The sequence below is a fragment of the Typopeltis vanoorti genome, chromosome 10 (assembly GCF_054136105.1).
Source record: "Typopeltis vanoorti isolate ZY-2024b chromosome 10, IOZ_Tvanoo_1.0, whole genome shotgun sequence".
Taxonomy (NCBI): domain Eukaryota; kingdom Metazoa; phylum Arthropoda; class Arachnida; order Uropygi; family Thelyphonidae; genus Typopeltis; species Typopeltis vanoorti.
Genome location: NC_143558.1, coordinates 92,803,211 through 92,816,681, shown reverse-complemented (window position 1 = coordinate 92,816,681; position 13,471 = coordinate 92,803,211). Strand labels below are relative to the sequence as shown.

General features: G+C 34.8%; 1 protein-coding gene across 2 annotated transcripts in view; it reads left to right on the top strand.

Moving 5' to 3' along the window:
* LOC150102593 (uncharacterized) overlaps nt 1–12,783 on the top strand; it is a 99,567-nt gene extending 86,784 nt beyond the window's left edge. The window contains exons 1-2 of one of the 2 annotated variants that reach the window (XM_090399020.1): nt 8,321–9,105; nt 9,204–12,783. In XM_090399020.1, coding sequence (XP_090255146.1) covers nt 9,238–10,434 — 1,197 coding nt within the window. In that variant the 5' untranslated portion in view covers nt 8,321–9,105; nt 9,204–9,237 and the 3' untranslated portion in view covers nt 10,435–12,783. Of the gene's footprint in view, nt 1–8,320; nt 9,106–9,203 lie in introns of those variants that run through there. The other variant, XM_090399021.1, reaches the window with a different exon arrangement.
* Nucleotides 12,784–13,471: the final 688 nt, after the last annotated feature.

Sequence of the window (13,471 nt, the reverse complement as noted above, 5' to 3'; positions counted from 1 at the left end):
AGACTAGAAATACAATACTGTAACAGCACTGATTTGATTTTCAACTTTATATCGTGCTAATTAAAAACATTAATAAAACACAGTTGTTACATACGTAAAACAATGTGGTATACCAAACGTCAGTAGTAATATAAGTATAATTGCTTTATTTCCAGTTTTGTCTGAATGTTTTATGGTAATCCCATACACGAGAGATTGCTTGACCTGTTGTATTATAATGCGGCATGTAAACCAGGATTTACCTACTTCATTCTACAAGCCATACTTAGAATTTTTTATATGAAATTTTTCCGGATATGCGTTGTATATATATTATAGAATTAATGTATGTATAAAAATGCAAGTTCAGTACTGAAAGTTGGGGAGAAAGAAGAAATGTCTTAACATTGAAGACTTGCAGTTTGTATATTTTTTTTTATTACGTTTAAGGAAATACATAACAAGAAACACTGCTCCAAAAGATAGTAGCATAAAGAATTAATGAAAATCAAGAGAAAATTTGTTCTTTGAGTTTGTAGGTGAACCGTTAAGGGATATTGAATAGTTCATGCTGCTGTTTTATCAGATTTAGAACTGTGATATGCGCCTATTTTTGTTATTTGCTTCTGTCTGTGAGATAATTCCTAAATCAGGTATGCAATGTCCCACTTATTCCGACTGAGTAGAGTTTGGTTAACAGTATTTCATGGTAAAATGTATCAAGGAGTATGAGAATAGCAAATTTGTTTTTATCAAGCTGTATTTAGTTCGTTTGTAATGTCCTCTAATAACAGTATCGTGCTCTTCGTTTTCTGGAAACTATACTGTTTTTGTGAGATGATCAGTGGCTGGCAGGTGAAAAGTTTAAGCAGGGGTGCTGCATATACAAAAAAAAAAAAAAAAAAAAAAAAAAAAATCCCTATTCAGTAACGAATTTATTAATAAATACATTTACATATTAAAAATTGCTTTATTAAAAATATTTCATCCTCACCACGAACAAACCCCAATAATAAAAGTTTCGTATCAATAGCAATGACAAGTGCAAACGAATATCGGTGTTAAATCGCAGTGCATTTGTTTCGTGTAACGAAAATTGAAAAAATATAATTCTTTTCATATTTTCAATAGTGACACGCGTCATAATTCAGCCTTGTATTTATAATAAATAAATAATTATATGTTATTTTAACAAAATAAAATAAGATTTACAAAAAATAGTTCACCACAAACACGCCGCAATAACAAACGTTTCATATCTCACAGAAATAACGAGCGCAGGCGTAAGATACGCTGCCCAAGCGGCAGTTTATCTAATGACATGACGTGCAACGACAGCAAACGAATATCGGCGTTAGATCGCAGTGCATTTGTTTCGTGTAACGATAATTGAAAAAAATATTATTCTTTTCATATTTTCAACAGTGACACTCGTCATAATTCTATAATAAATAAATAATTATATGTTATTTTAACAAAATAAAATAAGATTTACAAAAAATAGTTCACCAGGCACATGCACCAATAATAAACGTCATATCGTTTCATATCTCACAGAAATGAGGTGCGTAAGCATACTAAAAATACACTGCTGTTTGAGCAGTTACAGTTGGGAATGACGTAATGTGCAATGACAAGAGCAAACGAATATCGGCGTTAGATCGCAGTGCATTTGTTTCGTAATCTAAAGCGTTAATCGAACAATTCCAATTATTAACTATTCAATCAATGTCAAAACATAAGCTGTAACCTTTAACATGTTGTACTGCATTTATATAATGTTGTAGGCATTGTTATTATTTATAAACACAAACAAAATTTAATTTTTTAATTTTTCCTTGGGGGTGCTGCAGAGTCGCAGTACTTATGTATGGGCCGCCACTGGAGATGATACTACGTATATTTCTGTAAGTAGTTTTGTAGTCTTGTGTATACTACTTTTTCAAGAAGTTTAGAGATTATAGGCAAGTTAGCTATTGGTCTGTAGTTATGAACATCATTTATTTTTCCATGTTTGCAGATAGGTGTCACTATCGCGGTTTTTAGCTGTTTGGGAATAGCGCCAGTAGCAAATATCATGTTCACAAGTTCTATGAGTCTGATTTTGTCAATTCCTAGACTCATCTTTTTCTTTAATTGTGAGAGAGCATCTTTCAGTTCCAATTTGAATATAAGAAGAAAGTACATAGTTTGCTGTTGAATTTGGGCTAATAGTTTTGTGTTGGGCCTAATGGGGAAAGTATATTTTTTGAGTTGTGTGATGTTGTTTGTGAAGGTGTAGTTAAATGATTCTGCGAGTTCCTTTTGGTTCTTTTCCTGACCGAAGTTTTTTGTTGATAAAATCTTCTTGGAGATTCTTGGAGCACCCATTTTCTTTTATAGTTTGCATGCGTATTGAATTATTTCTTTATTAGGAATTGTCGGAAAAATGTCGAATATTTCCAGTATATAAATTTAGCTGAAATGCGCAAAGTCATCCATAGTAAACTGAGGTATATTAACGAGAACATCAGAAGTTAAATATGTAAAAGTTTCTTAATTTCAGTTCTTTGTCTTTTTTTTTCCCATGTATATATATATACACATATATACTTAAACAGTAACCTCAGCTATAATTTGTCTGACTCTTTTAGCTCTGCTGTCGGATATTTGCGCACTCGTGAAATCACACGCGTGCGCCAGGTTTCTATCAATATAGCTTTCACGGAGTGTAGCTCCAGTTCAAAATAACTGTAGTTTATAGTCGATTTTATAATTTATGGTTTTATAGTGACTCAATGTTTCTTTACAGTGTTTTTTATTGGCTTTGTATGTTTTGTCACGCTTGAAGAAGTCGGCCACCCCGATGAAACCTGTTGCGTATTTTAATAAATTTCATTATTTATTCTGATTCTCGGATCTCAATCAGTATATAAAAAGCATGAATATATATATATATATATGTGGTTTTACTCCATTTCCCAAGTAAGCAAACAGACTAAAAGTCAAGTTTGCGCCTGCAATTGATGCAAGTCTAACTGATCCCACAGGTAGTGCAGGACCAGGGCAACTCGTGGCAAAGGTGGAACAAGCTCCGATCACTAATCTTAATATTTACCCTTAATGCCAAAACACATCTCCAAGAAGGGGATGTATGATGTTTTGTATTAAAGGCAAGGGGCCACTACCCAGACCGGTTTCGACCTTTATTGAGGTCTCGTCAGTGGGAGCTAGGCTAGAATTAGAAATACCAAGATTTAGTAATACAGAGCTTGTAAGTATTTCGCCAAAACAAGTTACCATAAGGTGTTTTAACCTTATTAAATAAAAATCTCTTTATACCCAAGGTAAAAATACTTTCTACACATATATATATATATATATATATATATATATATATATATATATCACTGTGTCAAATTTTATGAAAATGATAGTTCATTGTCATTGTTCAAATTCTGAGTACCAGAACTAGGGCCGTGCAAATGGGATACATTTGAGGTTTTGTTCCCGAGTCCCTCAAGTAAGAACCCGTTTAGATCAGGAGTCGGCAAACTACAACCCACTAGTCTTATCCGACCCACCGCCGCCTGTTATTGTTCGACCCGCGAGCTAAGGATAATTTTTAAATAATTTCGTGACAGAAACATGAAATTGCTGCTTTAGTATCTATAGAGTAAGTGTTAATCTGACACAGCGATAACCAGGACTCGACAAATTATGCAAAATCTTACTCGCTACGAATAATAATAATAATAATAATAATAATAATAATAATAAAATATAAAAAAATTATTCTTCCACGACCTCTCTTAATTTCTTTTCAATTTTTTTTAATTTTCTAAAATATATATATTTTAATTATTTTCGTAAATAATATATATATATAGATATATAGATACACTTTATAGGCGAGACACTTTATAGGTGAGAAACCTTGGTATTCCTTATTACTCGAAGTTCCTCTAATTTGTTAGATTAATTTTTGCTAACAAGAACGTCCCTTTATTCTTCCATATATTTTTTCTTAAATATAAAAATGTTTAAAAAGGTATATTTTATTGAATAAAATATATTATTTATAATATAATAATATAATATAATAATATAATATAATATAATAATATATAATATAATAATATAATATAATATAATATAATAATATATAATATAATAATATAATATAATATAATATAATATATTTATATTTTGTCCAGTCTACAGCTACTCACCAGCTGAGAAAATCTATTCGCCATGGGGCGAGTGTGTTCGTCGAGCTCTGACCTGCCCATTCTTTTGGGTTTTGTCTTTGGTAGCTTTCGCGCCGCATCTCTAGTTGTAGTGATCGTATTGTTGCACTCTAGTGCCGGCACACTAATGCCGCTCGCACTTACAGTGCTAACTTGGAGTGTTTAGAGTGCCACGCCTTTCTTAGTCGTGCGGATCACGTTGGTGAATATAGGTACATATTTGTTTGTATTGGTTCGGAAGTTTTGGCGGAGGGCACGATCAGTTTTAATCGAAAGTTTCCAATCATTATTTCCAATACTTTGCGGTTATTGTTGTTCATCGGAGGAGTGAATTCGATGTGACCGAAGAATTACATCTGTGAATAGTATGCGTGGAACAGCCACTGCTTTGGTTGTTCTATGTATACGGAAGGTAACACTAATTCAGTACAACCTGGAATGGAAACGGCTGAGGCATGTTACAACGGGTAATGCCGGCTGGTTGGCCGAGTGGTTAGCGTATCCGCTCTCCAGCCGAAAGGCTGTGGGTTCGAATCCCGCCGTGGGCATGGATGTTTGTGATTGTCTGTGAAAATACTAATGGTGGTGGGCGGTTGATGGCGTTGGTGTAGTTGCGGTCGTTGTAGTTGGTGGGTTGAGTGGTGGACACAGAGAGTTGTAGAGTAAGTGTCCTCCCTCGATGAATCTTTGGACTCCCTGGATGTGTCTCTTAATAATAATAATATGCTCAAATTTATGAAACTTGTAAAAATGTAAGTTGTTTGAAGTTATGGTTATTCATTATATTGTTCACCATCAGATGTTATGCAGAAAATATTCGAATCTGTTGTGTGTCATGGACCAGTAGTGTCAACGGTGAACATCATTCATTCTAATGGGCTTCTCAGATGAATTTTTGGCAGAAATAGAGGAATATACCATTTTGTCGCGATTTTTTGAGCTCAGCGCGATTAAATTTTTTTCTAAATGACAAGAACTGCCATAGCTTTTTTGCAGAGTTGTTAATATATTTCAGTGAATTCAGTCTTAAATTGCAAGACGAAACAGTTTATATACGAAACTTATACTGCAACAAAATAATTTCCAAGACAACTTTTTTTTTTTTTTTTTTTTGAGTCAGAAGTAATATTGAGCTGCTTCATACATTTCCCATGCTGTAATTCGAGAATGGAGATCTCGATTTTCGAAATCTCCATTCTCACACAAGTTTGCACAAGACATCCTTTCTATCCTCAAACTGCAGTTCCAGCGGTGTTTTTTCTGATCTTGATGCAATTGCAAAAGAAACTTGATGCAACAAAAGAAATGAAGTATCTTGCGAAATCCATTTAACCATTTAACTCTGCTATTGAGTGCTTCCACCTAACTTTCATGTGCTTTTCAAGTGACCAATATGCTCAATTGAAATCTTTTGCTCGTGGATTAATTTCAATATTTGCAGTGGTTAAATTCAGCCGGGGCCGGTCCTCGGAACATTTTTATGCACCGGACACGGAACATTTTTCTGTTTTGTGACTTTTCTCCCTTTACGGTAATTATGCCTGCATTATTGTGTTATTATTCAACAATTGTTTACAGTTTTGAATGTGTATATAAAGCCAATATCAGCAGTCGCCTGATTACGAACGCGTGATGAAAGGGACTGGGAAGTTTGGAGCTTCCTCTAATGCGTTATCTTGCAGCGATTAACAAGCTAACATTATTGCAGCGTAGTGCAGCGGAATTTTGACTGACTCGTAGCGATATTTTGTCTTTTCTGGTTGGCAACACGACCAACAGTCAGTAAACAACAATGGAATACCAGATTAGTGATTGTGAGAAGCACAAAGAAAATCGTATATTTTTGTGTTAATGTAGGTCTACTATTTCGACTATGGATAAGTACATTGGTACCTTCTTTAAATAGAAAATTAGCACGGACGACAGTGATAATACAAAACGAGTTTGTAATGATAGTTTGTGTGTAGTTTCTGAAGAGAAAGAAGTCTGTAACGAATCCACAGATACACAGGATTTCCATCAGTTGCAATGCGATACGTTGAACGAAAGGAAAGATTTGCCGACTTGCTGGACACTCGACCATTGGATAGCAGTCAAAGGTAAATACAATAGGGTATTTTGCAAGGACGGAGCTTTGGGGTGTATAACATGTACAGAGGTACAGACCCTAGGCGCAAGTTCTTCATATCAGGGTATTCACTTAGCATCAGAGTGGATAAATGGATTAATACGTATTAAAGGGGAAGGGTCTAAACAATGCCAACAAAAGCAACTCAGAAAGAAAATTTACGAACATAGGGATGCTTCTGCACTTTTGTGAGATTCCAAATCTCACAAAAGTGCAGAAGCAATTATTAGCAGTAAAAGTGTGAATTCATTGCGACACATTGTAGAACAGAATTCTTTAGCTCACGAAATCACGTGCCTTGTGTTTCGCACTGAGTATCATATTGCAAAGCATAGTCGTCCTTTTGTAGATCATCCAAAATTAATTGATCTTCAGATTCTTAATGGGCTAGATGTGAGACATGCTTTTATGAACATTATGATCATAAAAGCACGTACATTTATGATCCTTACTTTAAGGGCCCCGAAGCTTATTCATTTAGAATTTAACCACTGAGTATTTGACACTGTTTGCCGTGTGAAAAGACATTTTCAAAGAGAAATACGTAAAATCTCGTTCAAATCATCCTTATCTAGTAAGCCTTTGCAATGGCTTTTGATGATTGGGAATGTTAACTTTGAATCCCAATTAAGCGTAATTTGTCTCATAAAAAAGAATTCCGTACTTCTCACTAATTTCCAAAAAATATTTTTGTACAAAAATATATTCTGTATTTTGTTACTAAAAAAAAGTGTGTAAATTTTGTTTTACGTCTTATATATAAGTACATGATTTCCTCGATTTTATATCTTAGCCATAAAGCCTAAAATATTTACTGTCTGGTCCTCAGAAAAAGTTTGCCCACCTCTGGTTTAGATTTCTAACCTGTTATAACAATTGGCGAAAACTTAGTACCTCATTTAACGAACATTATATATATATATATATATATATATATATATATATATATCTTATATGCTTTTAACGTCATCTTTTGTGCTATTCTTACTGACAATAGCAGTTTATATGGCTAATTACAAGTTAATATTCTTTAAGTGCAGTACAGAGAAAAATAAAAGTTTTTAACAGGGTTTTTCGTTGGATAATAAACAAAGAAAAATTTTTGTTTAGCAAATATATTGGAGAAGATCCCAAAATATCTTTGCACGGTTCTGACTAGAACAATATCAAGGATGAAAATCCTTCTCCCCCCCCCCTCTCTCTCTCTTTCATTCTGTCTCGTACAGTTCCTGAAATATCGTATCAGGTGTCTGACAGATTTTCGTAGGAAAATCCTATGAAATCTGTCAGACACTAGCAAATTCTGCACTGAAGAAAAGAATCCATGAAAGGTACGCTAATAGAATTTAAAATTCGACCTCTTCCACTTGGCAGCGGAGTTTGTATCCATCAAGTCAATAGGCCTAATTATACTGCAACTGGAAGGCAAGCTTTCCCTTTCCTATTAAGAGAAGAACGAGCGCGCACGTGTGTGTGTGTGTGTGTGTGTGTTAATTTTGTAGTACATGCTTTTTGCTGTCCCGTTGTTTTCAGTATTAGTGACGTTGGATAAAGAGATGTGAGTGCATCCCTTCTAAATATGAGTGTAAAGAGAACCGCTACATGAATTATATCATCGGTGTTGGCGCACTGAAGATATAATCTTTGATCAATATTAAATCAGAATTTTCTTTAATTTTCTGAACACATTATTAGTCTACTACAGTTAGCTCTTCACAGATAAAGCATATCACACTGAAATTTCCAAGCATTGTAATATATTGTTTTGTCAAAATGACACCTTTCCTGGTTCTGAAATGGGCTAAATATTAGTCACTCGGTTTGGTAGTTATCATTCATATGTTCTCTCAATATTAAAATAGCTTTTAAAAATTGGAGGAATAATAATAACTCAACGTTTCAGATTTTGTTAATTAATCAAAAGATATTTTGATTAATTTAGTCGATCCAGACCGTAATGGAAATTGGTATTTATCATATCATAAGCATAGCAAACAATTTGAAATATTACATGCATACACATGAACTTTTTCTCCCCATATTATCACCAACCTATGCTGTTTAGTCGCAAGTAAGAAAGTTCGGGAAGATTTCCATTACAGTACAACTAGTTGTTGCATACCGTTACGTCATATCAAATATTTCGGACTCTTGAGTAACAAAAAAAAAAAAAAAAAAAAAGCTGTAACAAATACAAAGCTGTATTTGTTAGAAATTAAGCATCCTATAGTCTTTTCTAGAAATCTAGTGCTGTCTGCTAATACTGTCCCGTTTCAGTCCACTTGTCACTTCAGTCTTTTCTCATCAACAGACAATTTGTAAGCTGCCAGATGGACAGATGAATTTACTCAGCTTTAAGAAGCAACAGAAACGTAAACCGAATCATTTTTAATTGCACGCCTATCACATCTAATGCGGATCAGGTTCCCTTCATTAGCAGAAGGCCGGCACACAGGCCAGTGAAGCAGGACAAAGATTTCGTTGTCCTGGCAACAATGGTTCCTGGGTGGGGCCTTAGGAAGAGACAGCGGAGTCGGAGACAGATGGCTCTGAGACAACGGTTAAGTAGCCGAGTCGGCGACGAGATCAGGGTCAAAGAGCAAGCCACACCCTTCTTTTGATAAAGCACTGACAACTGCAGTTGGTTGATGATCCAGTGGGTAGCGAATTTATTGGCTAGTGTCAGTAATATATTTTAGAGTCGCCTCTAACACTGTCAATTCACTGCATACTTACAGAGAGAGAGAAAGAGAGAGAGAGAGAAGCTTGGTGATTAGGAAGTTATTTTTACTGTGAATATATTAACTGAGTTTGCGACTTTATTCCGTCCACATTGTCACTAATACATTGTTTCTCTTCTAATTTAGTGGCAGTCTTGGGATCGTCATCTTTGGCTACACGATGTGCTCAGGAGCATTCATTATATTAGTTGGCTTAGCAACAAGTCTGAAATGTGAAGCCATGCCGACAGCTGGCATCCAAACCGGTGCTGTGTTCTCAAGTGGTTCGCTACCAGGTAACTTCCGAAGGGAGAACATTTCAACAAAGAACAGTCCAAAAGAAAATTCGCCAGCACCGAATGATGTCGTTGGAGTTTCGCCATTTATTCCCCCGCCATTTCAGAAGACAGGGAAGGGGTCTCACATTAGTGACTTTACGAATCCCGAAACCGGTATCAATCCTTTCGTTGATCTCGTCGAAGGATCATCTTCCAGCACTAGTCGCACTGTTGCTGAAGAGCAAATAGACATTCCTCCCCAGACAGCGAAGTCTCAGGATGTAGACAGTGTTTCACATACTGATGTTCATGTTCCCTTCGTCCCCGATATATCAACCAATACTGATGCCCATCATGTCGTTTCTGATGAAGGTCGTGCACATAATTTTTCCCTACCGGAAGAAGATGAGCAACCGGTGTTAAAAGATGATATTTCGGAAAGGAAATTGATGGAAGAACCAGTAGAAGCTCAAGCAAGCAACGAAGGCCGTATGCGCGGATGGCTAAATACATTAACTCCCTCAAGTAATGATCTTAATCCATTGGAACCAGTAGAAGGAGAATCGTCGAGTCGAAGGCAGATCTTCTTCGATCGTCGAAATTCGCCACACGAGCCTAGAGGAATACTTCCAGATTCTCGTTACGATTCCGATAGCGGGCCACGGTGGCATCCTGAATCTGTATCACCTGTAGATTATTCACCTACCCTTCCCGATCCCTTAAGTACAGCAGCCTTCTCCGTTCAAACAAAAAGCTCATCAACAGAGTCCACACGACCTACAGCACACTTCAGGAGCAGCGGAAATACTTTGCAGATACAGCGTTCCACTGAATGCGCAGATCGCGAATCTACAGAAATGACCAGCACGGAATCTCCAGATCAGAATAAGCAGGATTTCGTAGTAATAATAACTTGTACAGTAGGTGTCTCTCTCGTTTTGATTCTTCTTTTGTCTATCTATCTCTGGAGACGAAGATCAAAGGAATCTTGCTGGACAGCACAGTGTAGCGAAGAACAGGAACAAGTCCCTAAAAACACACGTAAAAACACAGGCCTTTTCCTTACTAAAGTGCACGCTACTAGTCAGATTAAGCAGTGACGAAGTTCCCTCATAACGCTACCGCCGGATCTCAAAAAGAGCGATGAGATAAGAACGCCCTCATTCCGTTTCCGGACATCCATGAAGATGTGCAGCGAACTAAGCAGAATGATACCTTAGTCGAGTGTCGGGAGAAAAGTGGAAATAGGCCAGCTGATCAACTGTGTGTGTGTGTGTGTGTGTGGCTGTGTTCGCTCCGATCGATTGAGAGTAACGGGATCAATTGCTTGTTTATTATTTCCGTTAGCCTAAAACAGTTAAGTGCTGTAAATGGGCTATTATTACTATAAATGAACTGATGAAAGTTAAGATGTAAGTTATGTTTAAAAATTCCTTGTATAGATAGTAAGTTAATGTTAATATAAGAATGCATTTGTTTAGAAAGCCCTTCAGATATTTAGTTCTCTTCTCACAGTGAGAATCACTTCTCTTCTTAAAAGTTTTGTACATAGCCACGGCTGTCCGCTTTTGCACATCTGCCGGTCATGTAATTTACTAGATTGGTGTTTTCCCCCTCCACCAACCTCACTTTATCCCGCTGTATTCAAGGTCGTTTCTCTCTCTCTCGAAGAGTATTGAAAGCACAATAGCAACATTTGTGATGTAGAAAGAAGACAACAGTTATTTGTTCAATCATTCCAAAACTGATATTTTAACTTCAGATGTGGATAGAAACTGGACTATTAAACTTCATTTTCTATGAGCAGTTATAATTTTCTTTAATCTCGCAGAAGATATTTTATAAATAAAATATATAACTGTTTTTCTTATCAAAAATGATTGTTTGATTTAAGTGGTTTGTTTCCTGATTAGCGTGCTTTCAAATTTATATCCGAGGATAAATTAGTCATTCACTTTGTTCCATCTGACCCAGACTAAAACTTCTACCTGGAGGGGAAAGGATGGTTTTTCTGATATTTTCTCCCTTTTTATCCTCAATGATTAAAAGTTACGTCGTATTTACTTTTCCTGGGTTGCCTGGAACTTCTCGCTCTATCCATTATTCAGCTACTCGCTGGCCGAGGCTGTAAGTAGCCTGTGTATATTATTGTCTGTAAAATGTGTGTGTTCTCAAGTTGTTTAGTCTATTCGGATGGAGAAAAACACCGAGTTTCCAAAGAAAATCCTGGTTGTTTCGCGTGAGGCTGGATTTAAGCTCTCATTACAGGTCGAATATGAAACAGGATCTCTTTTCAAGGCAAGTGATGCTAGCAAAACCATTCGGTCGTGAAAGCATCTCAGTGCTAATTGAGCAAAATGTTAAGCATGCACATTCTGAGAGATAAAATTAAAATTGCTATCCGATAAAAAATAAATTGAAATTTGAAGAAAGTAGCGTAATTTATTTCTAAGATTTTGAATTGAACAATTTGTTCAGGTCAAAACGAAATTATGTATGACTTCACAGCTTTTTTAAATATATGTTATGACTATTACAGAACTGTTGGAAATTTCAAAACAAGTGAAGTTTTGAAGATATTAAATCATACTATCTGTTTTTATACGATTGCCATAAAAATACCTTAGCTATCGCACTGTTTGTATGTGAGAAAACAACATATGGATTTAGCAAATGGGATTATCCTTAAATGATGTCACAATCTTGGAGAGAAGGAGAAAGATGACGCCATGAGAAGAGTTATCAAAACGTTTTTTAGAAAGAAGAGTTTAAATACTTGCGAAAAAAATATGTACAAATAGATTTATTGCCTCCAGTATTTTATCCTTGTTACATGGGAATCGTTAGTGTGAATAAAAAGGGATTACTAAAATAATATTCAAAACTGACAAATATCATGTGAGAAGCGTTTAGAACTCGAATTTCGGTAACAATTGTGTGAACAAAAGAACACAGCAATGTAGTTCAAAAGAAGCAATGAGACATTATGTTAAATTAAATACGTAGGTGACATGCCAGTCGGGGAATATATATATATATATATATATATATATATATATATATATATATATATATATATATATATATATATATATATATATATTATACTGTTTTCATAAGTGACGATCAACTTTTAAATCCACTTTTTAAATGTAACAACCATGGATAGGCTAAGGATTGTTTTTATTTTAAATTAATTTTATATATTTTGTATTTTTATTTATTGTTTACTGAGTAGAATATCAGAGTTTGATTCCAGCTAACTCTGTGACTAGTATCAGAGACATAAGAAGCTATGCTAGATATAAGTAATATGCGTTTACTCAAGTAACATGTTTGCATGTTACGTGACATTTGTCAGTTTTAAAATGTTTATTTTATCATTTTTTTTTAAATTCTCTCTGACAATGTCTTTTAACAGAGAATACATATTGCACTAATAAATCTACTTTTACAGATTTTTTTTTTTTTTTTTTTTTTTTTTTTTTACAGATCTACAAATCTGTATAAAGTATATTTAGAAATCTACTTTTTTACAGATTTTTTTTTACCTTTATTCGTTTTATAAAGATTTTTTTTACCTTTATTTCTTTCCTTTAGTAATTTGTAATATTCACTTTGCCTATGTAGGTTTGAAACAGCTTTCAGTTTTAAAAATATTTAAAAACTGCCGAATAGAAACAGAATTCTTTTGGCTTTTATTTATGATATCAAAATATGATGAAATAAGTAACATTATATGTAATTATTGACTTTAAAAAGAAGAAATAAATTTGTAGGAATTTTAAAGACTGTTTATTTACTTTTTCCCCCTTTTTTTGTGACGGGTGATATATATACAAAAAGACTCGGAAAAAAAAAATTGACATCATATAAGTATAACCTAAGGTGACTTACATATGCTTTCAATCATGGCGCATTAACGAAAATCTTGATACCGGGTCTAATGTTGATAAAAAAAAAAGAAGAAAAAAAAAAGGGCTGTTGATATGTAACGAGTTTCAGCCGAACAAAGAAATATCTAAAGTCACCACAGAATACAAGTGTGTCTGTGAAATTGATAATTTCCTAGGTAGCCATTATATAAACTAATTAGATTAGTGTTGAATCCAGGTACCGGAGGGCGATATTCCATTT